Source organism: Struthio camelus, chromosome 8 (assembly GCF_040807025.1).
Source record: "Struthio camelus isolate bStrCam1 chromosome 8, bStrCam1.hap1, whole genome shotgun sequence".
Taxonomy (NCBI): domain Eukaryota; kingdom Metazoa; phylum Chordata; class Aves; order Struthioniformes; family Struthionidae; genus Struthio; species Struthio camelus.
Window position 1 is genome coordinate 18828058 of NC_090949.1, and position 8491 is coordinate 18836548.

Sequence of the window (8491 nt, forward strand, 5' to 3'; positions counted from 1 at the left end):
TAGTTTCACCCAAAAACTGGTAAGCTTACCTACACATTTCATTAAGAGATTGATTTTACCTACTAGAATCTCTCAGATCAGATCAGGCTGCTCTAAACCTCTTCTGCCATTGATCAGGTATTTCATATGTCTGATTTGAGCTGTGAAACTGAGCTTCCAGATTTAGTTTCTGCTTATTTCTTCTGATGAAAATCAGAAGATTATAAGAAGTAGCGTTTTCGAGAAAGAAAGCTAAATAAACACCGTTGAACTTTGGCTATGCAGGTATTTATTATTAAACAGTGCCACTCAGTGGCACAGTTCATTATTTGCAAGCCTTTGTTTCCTAAGCTAGTCAACTCATTAAAACGGGGACTGTAGAGTCTTTGAAATGTGTAGTGTTTCAAGAGGTCAGAATAAGAAATGGGCAATCTGACATTAGCATTTTATTCAGGATAAAGAAACTCTTCATGCTATAGTCTATTTTCAGGTGCAAACATTCAGGATCTAACCTTAAGCCCAGTCCTTGCGCTCTCCTAAAATTAGGAGCTCTCTTGTCACAGGATAAAATGAATTAATCCTGTGCACTATATGACTTGCAAAAATCCAATCCTAACAAATACACTTTTATATTAATACGAATTGAATATTGTCAGTGACTAGTCGGCCCTCTAAGCTAATAAAGGCACATCTATTGTGCTGTCCTGATGTCTGTTGTCGTCATGAATAGCATTGATTCATGTCAACATGCTAATCAATATGGTAACAACGCTTTCAAAATGAACACCATGTTAAGCTAACATGTTAGCATCAGTTACCTCTACTTCAGCCTAACCTTCCTGATGCACCATAGCTAATCAATTAGCATTGCTGCTTGGATAGAGAACATAATATTTTCAAAATGAGCAATGAATATAAAGTTATGCTTACTTTTCTTCTTCTCGCATCCATACTGGACTTTTGGAAATTTGAGCTTCAAAATATTTAGACGCTCTATAGCAAAAGTTGCTGCAAAAACACTGGGAACAAGAGAGAGAAAGCAGACAAAATATGACTAAAGACATCTTTAATACTCAAAGAAAGGTACACAATTCATGTTTTCAATTCTCGTAAAATTGAGGTACCAATTCATATTTCTTTTTAGGTCTATGACTAGGCTTTTAACTCATTAGGAGAAATCAAATGTAACAAACAGCCCTATCTCATTCCCTACAAACCACTTGTAACTTTTTCTCCCCACCTCCTCTTTTTTGCACTGCTATTATGTACTGAGAACCAAACCTGTAACGGGCTGTACAGAAAAATAATAAACATTTAAAAGGAATCTCTAACCCAACAAGCTGGCCATACTGTTTAAAGATATGCAATGTAATTCAGATGTTTAACAATGAAAATTTATAGTATGCATTTTGGTCAGCACAGACCTTCGGTTTTTTTGCAACATCTCAGAATAACACCTAAAATTTTGCACCACCTTTGAGAAGTTAGCCAGCACACTTGCAGCAGGGAACAAGACAAAACACCCCAGTTCTTCTCAGAGTCATGCCTGGTAACTTGAAAAAGCAATTCCTAGAATTTTGCGTATCCTCAGAGTTATAACCAGAGGAAAAGAAAGTAAGTAAGGGCACTGAAGAAAACTGTTGTGGAACTAGAAACAGTCATCCTGCAATTTAATGTATTATCATCAGCTGTTCATTGTGTATCTTGTGAGAAGGCACAAAGATGGTTACTCAAGCACACCCGTAACGCTTAAAGAAAGAGACTTCGGAAAGAAACAGATTTTATACTGAAAAGTCCTCAAAAAAAGAACTATCAAGGTAATTACACTATGGAATGCAATTACACATAGGATGGAATTTATATTGCACTGTTACAGACTTGGAGAATTAAAAGGATGTGCACTTTGACCCCACAACAAAAGCTTGTTGACTATGCTGGAGCAAAATGGAAAATACTTGCTCACAAATACTTCTTTAACAGATCAGCATTACCACATTCAACCAACCTGCTATAGGAGTACAACTTTTCGTGTTATGCTTAAATTTAGAAAGGAAGATAATAGCTTGTTCTTTCCAAAGAGAGCATCCAGAAACTGAAATACACTATCTAGGAACTTCATAGTCTAACGATTCAGGAAAGTGATTTTTGTAAGAATCAAACATATAAGCTCTGAATCAAGCCTCTGTATGAACGCTCTTACAAAATGTATTTCAGCTCTTGAGACAATATTAAGTACATTTCAGAAATAGCTTGTTACCATACCTTTCTTTCAGTAATATCATAAACTCTGTTTGTTTTCGTTGAAATTCTGTACTTCTGTTTTGGCACCTAAAACGATATGCCTTCATCAGCAAGACTGTCATTACTATCATGACTTTATAGAAAACTTGATTCTTAATTCACATATTAAAAATCAATTACGTTCTCCAACTACCTAATTTCTATATTATCTTGGTATTACCTCCTCTGATGCAAGAACGGCAATTTATCATTAATCATTTACATTTTGCTATCGGTAGAAAACAACTTCAGACCTACAAGATACCTTCTGTTGACAGTAAAGCAATGGAACTGCTATGGGAGAAACTTTACACATGTATAAGCACTGGGCAATTACATATATGCCCTTTTCTAACCTTCCTCTATTTATATACCTGTTAGATTGTACTGTTAGAGATTGCTCCCCAACAAAAAGACAAAAAGGAACTTCCATAGAATACAATATAGTTACCAAGTGAATTTCTGTGAGGACATATGAAATGCAAAAGAGTAAACCTCTCTATTTGAATAGATTTTTTTCAGATAATCAGGTATACCACAGCAGGGATCACATCACAGTTTATACAACTGAACTTTAAGTTCTTCTTAAGCAGGCTCTGAAGTACTGTCTTTAAGTGTGACTATGATCTTTACACAGGCAACACACATTTTTAGAGCATACGTATATGCACTCATACAGTAATATCCCTGCATTGTATTATTTTTTCACTTCAGTCCTTCTTCTCACAGAGATATGTGGTCACATTGAGGAAGGAACTAGATTAGAAAGTTTCTGCATGCACCAAGAAAGGTGATGAAGCCGTTCCTTACTCATTGTTATTACTGTCAAAGTAGATGCCACGTGATTCAGTCATAAAGCAATGATTATCAGCCGATCAGATTTAAACTCTTACTTCAGAAGGACTAGACCAACATGGAGTTATGGGACCACTGGCCTATTACTTGATAATAATTTAATCCATGTTTAAAATTGTAAGCATAAAATGAAAAAGGAAATGCAAGAGAATTTTTAAAAATGCTAACAGGCTTTTGATAAGAGCATTAATAAAAAGCAACTTACGTTTTCCAGTTTATTCTGACACAGAGGATAACCACATAGTTTGATGATAGAACGTTCATCAACAATGTCTTTATAGTGAGATGGTGTAATAAGTTTTCCCTAAAATGACGAGAAAATAATTTATCAACGGATATTATAAGATCTATTGCTTGTCATTCTCAAAACATCTCATAAGCATATGAATATTTTAAATAATATTACCTAATTAATCAACAGTATTTAGAATTTACACAGTCAAAATAGTAAAACAGTGAATGAACAGAGAAAGAAGCAAGATATACCGACTTCTCCTTACTTAAAGAAAAAAAGTCTTATTATTTTGTCTTTAGCATGACACATTTTCACAGTTTTCCTCTACTGACATATTATATACAACTATTTACCAACACTTTTTATACTTTTCCAGATACGTTCTTCCGTCTCCCATCCTCCAAGTTATCTAAATATTGACAAAAGCAGAAAAGGTAGCTATTTCCTTTCCTGCTAGAATTTCTGCCATTTCAGAAAGTTTCCTCTTCTTCTCTGCACAGTCCCAAAACACTTGGAAGTCTTTTGTGCCGCCTCCCCCAATTACAGTCACAAAAATGCCCTCATGCAGAATTATATACTGGGCTACGGCATTCATATCAGGGAAGGACTTAACTAACTTAAGCCTGCTCCTAAACTTATTGAGCTTGGTGAGGAAAGTTTCATCTAAACCATTTACTTTGTAGAAACAGCTTTCAGTATGATGACTTGCTTTTTTGTTATTATTATTAGAAAGAAAACATTTTACGGAATCATTTTCCGCTAACTACAGTATCAAGTAAAAGTAATGGCAGTTATACTGTTAGGCATGTTCACAAAACTGCTGAAAAGCTCCACATTAATTCCCACTGCACAACACAGTCATCCTGAGCTTGATCTCTCAGCTTTGGCCAGATGAAACTATCCTGTATTTGGCCTGGGCCATGCAACTAATTCTGGACTTGATTTCACCATATGTGGTCACCTTTCTCCTACTGCAGCAGGAGCTCCCACTCTATGTACCGTTTCCAATTTGGTCATGGAAAACTTAGCTAGGAAACCCACATGTACCAGAACTGTAACATGTTCCTGCAGTGCTTCGCTTCAGGTAACTGCAGCAGGAATAATCCTCACACAACGCCAGCAAAACAGTGCTGCCAGATAAACTTTGGGGCAAAGAGCAGCATTGTAGAAACTTTCTCTAAATCCACAGAGGAGGTGATCCGGAGCTACCGTTTTAATATTTCACCCATCAGTCAGGAGCTCAAGAGGCATAAATGAAGGCTGTGGTAATAAAGTGAGTATATACACATAAGTGTATACAGTCCTTGAAAACTAGGGCATATTTTCTCTGCAAAACCCCTGAAAATACGGCAATCGTCCTCAGATCTGAAGAGATTTGTCTACTTTAAACTGCAGAAAACAGCTCCAAGAACTTTTTAAAAAAATTCTAACGCTAAGATACAAAATGGTATAAAAACTTGCAACACTTACAGAATTCACAAGGAACTCTTCAGTGATGTTCTCTTCCAGCAGCTGTTCAACAGTATACAGTGCTTTTTTTTCAAATTCAATCTTCTTTCTAATAGCAGCCTCCAGGGCTGCTTTCCTTTAACAGAACAAACACTGGATGACAGAGAGAGCAGACTCCCATGAACAATTTACCCAGTCTTCTCTATCTCTTTTTTCTGAAATATAGCAGCTTATATTTTTCTGCATTTCACCATGGTGGCCTAACAAAGCAACAAGTAATTGGACTAGGAATTTTCTAATAATCACAGGCCACCAAACAAGTTTCCAAACTTTGTTTACTTTTCTCTTCCCCTCAGTCAGAAAAGCATTGACTCTTATTGGCAAAACACCACAGAAGAAAAAAGTAAAAGCTTCAAGAGGGAGAAGAACCTCCTGTCTGGTAAGTAAATACATTGCTGCCACAAGATAACTAACTATATCAGTAGGTTTGTTGTGCCTGTGACACTTAAAAAAACAAAAACAGAGAGCTCTGCAAGAAGAGACAGTAATTTTTGTTAGACCAAAAGATATAATGGGGAAAAAAGCAATCATCTTTTGCACACACAGAAACCCTAGTTTAGGACTACTCTATCACCCCAAACCAGTTCTCCCAACAGAGGAGGCTCAAAAGTGTAAGAACTCAAAAGGCAGGGGTACGCTTTTTACTACATAAGCATGTAAGAGTCTAACTATACAATGGAATTACACGTTCTGCCACAAGAACTGCAGTTTTGCTTGCACTCATTGGTCATACGTTCCATTATATCCTTCCAGGTGGCTGCAATGAGACTCCACTATGTATTACATTTTCTTGATATACCCGGATTTTGGTCTTTGCTGAATTTTATTCTCCTGCTCTGAACTACGGTGATTAAACACCAGCAGCCCAAGTGACAGAACAGAGATTTCCCTTTGTAGTTCTTCCTCTCACCAGAAAAAAACCCCTCTCCTGCCACTTGCATCGGCACTAAGATTCTGAACGTTTTGGGCAGCATTTACTGCTCATGTAGCCACTTGTTTCCTGCTCTGGAACAGGTGACATGCTGTCCCACCCAGGTTAAAGGAAGAAGGTATGAGCCCATAGGTAAAACAAGGACAACCATTTAATCTTCATTTCTGAAAAGACTGGAGGTTAAACACGTTTCATTTTTCTTTCTGGTCAAGCTATTCTCCTGGAGCTTGGCCTAAGTACTATCAAGTCTAGGATGACAAATCTGAGACTTAAGATCCGCATGAAGTTAGTGCGCAGTTCAAGTCTGCCATTCAGATGGGTAATAAACGCTATGTAAACCAAATCTCTGGCACTTGGAAGGGGCAAACCAGACCAAGTTGCTCAGGCTGACATTTCTGAGTCATTGTGTGAGCCAGCTACATGCTCATCCAACAAGAAGATGTCAGCTCCTCCCCCACACCTGTACAGCACATAATATCTGTCCTGCAGCTTTTAGCCCTGTTAAGATTTAATATACAGCTCTGGACTCAAAAGTTGGCTATAATCATTCTAAAGAATACCGGGTTCATGTTCAGCAAATGCTCAATAAGAGATGGAAGAGATGTATCTGTTTTTCCAAGGGTCATTTGAGAATCCCCCAGAGAGGATAGGAACTGGTTTCTCAAGTAGGATCTTAAAGAGTTAAGACACTCCGAAATCAGTGTTTCAAGATTTAGATAAAGAGTTGAGAAAATAAGATAGAAATCTAATTATTAGCAGTACAGTCTGAAATCCAACAACAATGTCTTTTGACTTAAGTCAGCTATTATTACTTTACCAGAAGTATTACTTTTAAAAAAGCCAACTATAAAACCTGACTCTTCTTAAAAGGAGGGGAAGCCCAGAACGGGCTGGACCAAAAGCCTGGGACAAACATCTATGGATTGACAGGAGAGGCGTCAAGTACAGGAAAGAAAAAGGACTAGGACAAGACTGAGCGTGAGGGTACAAAAGAAAAGAAGGAATAAATCAAAGGGTTTCAAGGGGAAAAAAATGATAATACCACCCTCTACAGCTACTATCACTCACTACCTTGTCTAGTGCTTTAAGTAGGGAAGTGGTGTTTTATCTTGTAAGTGTTTGAATGAGGTATCTCTATATTAAGGTATGTAGTTAAAAGTTATGCAGCATCATTGAAAACAGGTTAGCATGATCTGTATACTGGCTTATTTCCTTAAGTTAGCTATGGTATTTTGAGAAAGAAAAAGAAAAAAGTGAAATGGAGAATATAATCAAAATGAAGCAAAACAATGAGATCGCTATGTACTACTAGTTAGAAATCGTACCTCTGAGCAGCATCTTCATTCTTCAGAGCAGCTGAATGCTTATTTCCTAGAAATCAAATAGATAAATCAGTATACCTTCTTCCTTTAAAATGCATTTTAAGCCGTGAACAAACGGAACTGTCATGTTTCCATGCTCAGCCACCGTGCAAATAGTTCGATCCAGGAAAACATTACAAACTCCAAACTGTAACCATAATCAAGGCAGTTGCTTAGGCGCTTGGTTTTTGGTGGCTGCGCCTAGCTACCGTAAGCTGGTAATCCACTCAGCAACTAGTTAGACGCAATCTTTGTACGCGAGCGGACAGACAGGCCTAACGCTGTTCTCTCGTGTGACAGGCTCTGCATAACGAGCAAGCGAGAGGAAAACGGCTTCTGTCTGAGCTGAGAAACGCAGCTCTCCCCCTGCGGCCACACCGCTGGGAAGCGATACCCTTTTTTCACCCTCCCCTCACTCTGGCCGCGGGCAGGGGCTGCCTTCGGCCACGCAGGCCCCCCGCCCGGCCCCCCGCCCGGCGACAGGCCGCGGCCTCCGGCACGGCACCGCCGACGCAGCGGGGCTCTGCCTGCGCCAACCCCGCTCTCCTGCGCCCGCCCAGGCAGCCCCTCCGTGCCAACACACCTGACGTCTCCCGCACTTAAGAGGAGACGCGGCGTCCCCCCGCCGGAGCCCCGTCCTCCCTGCCACCGCCCATCTCCTTCGTGCATACGCCACTTTTTTTTTTTTTAAAAACATGAAGCCATTTTCAGTACTTTCTGGGCAGTCAATACTGTCCAGGCAAACACGGAGCAGCAGGGCGGAAACAAAACAGACTGATAAGCTTCACACGTGTATTTTCAGGGGCTTTGATCAGCTGTGAAATGCGGCGCGTTTGACGCCCGGCGCCGGCGCCGCCCACCGCGGCAGAAGCGGGGCCCGCAGCCCCAGGAGGAGGCGGCGGCGGCGGCGGCGCCGCACCGCTGCCCGCCCCTCCCCAGCCCCACCGAGCTCACGGCAACCTCTAGAGCCCCCTCCAGCCCCGCGGGCACCGCCGGAAGGGCGGGAGCCGCGCCGGGAGGTGTTCCAACCGTTGTCGCCGCACAGGCAACAGCAGAGACCCCGGGAACCCGCAGGCCTCCTCTCCTCCTGTGCCGCGAGTTGGGTCATTCCGCCGGAGCGGCCTCAGGGCACAGGGAGAGCCCACGGCGCCGCACGGGGGGGGGAGAGGGGCGGCACGCGGAGCCTACCTGCGCGCCGCCGGCTCGCTTTCCCCTTCGCGACGCCCTGCGGCTTCGCGGCCGCCATCATCGCTGCCGCCGCGCTCCCTCCCTCTGACCTCTGACCGGGAGGCGGAGCCGGGCCGCGGCCGCGAGCGGGGAGAGGCGGCGGCGGCGGCCGGG

General features: G+C 41.5%; 1 protein-coding gene across 3 annotated transcripts in view; it reads right to left on the reverse strand.

Moving 5' to 3' along the window:
* RPAP2 (RNA polymerase II associated protein 2) overlaps nt 1-8442 on the reverse strand; it is a 44660-nt gene extending 36218 nt beyond the window's left edge. The window contains exons 1-6 of one of the 3 annotated variants that reach the window (XR_011142535.1): nt 8339-8421; nt 7115-7160; nt 4820-4934; nt 3320-3418; nt 2242-2307; nt 910-998 (exon numbers count right to left, since the gene is read on the reverse strand). Coding sequence is in view for 2 of the 3 variants with exons in the window: in XM_068952490.1 (XP_068808591.1) it covers nt 910-998; nt 2242-2307; nt 3320-3418; nt 4820-4934; nt 7115-7160; nt 8339-8399 (476 nt within the window). In the remaining variant the exon portion in view is untranslated. Of the gene's footprint in view, nt 1-909; nt 999-2241; nt 2308-3319; nt 3419-4819; nt 4935-7114; nt 7161-8338 lie in introns of all 3 variants that reach the window. The other 2 variants (XM_068952491.1, XM_068952490.1) reach the window with 2 other exon arrangements.
* Nucleotides 8443-8491: the final 49 nt, after the last annotated feature.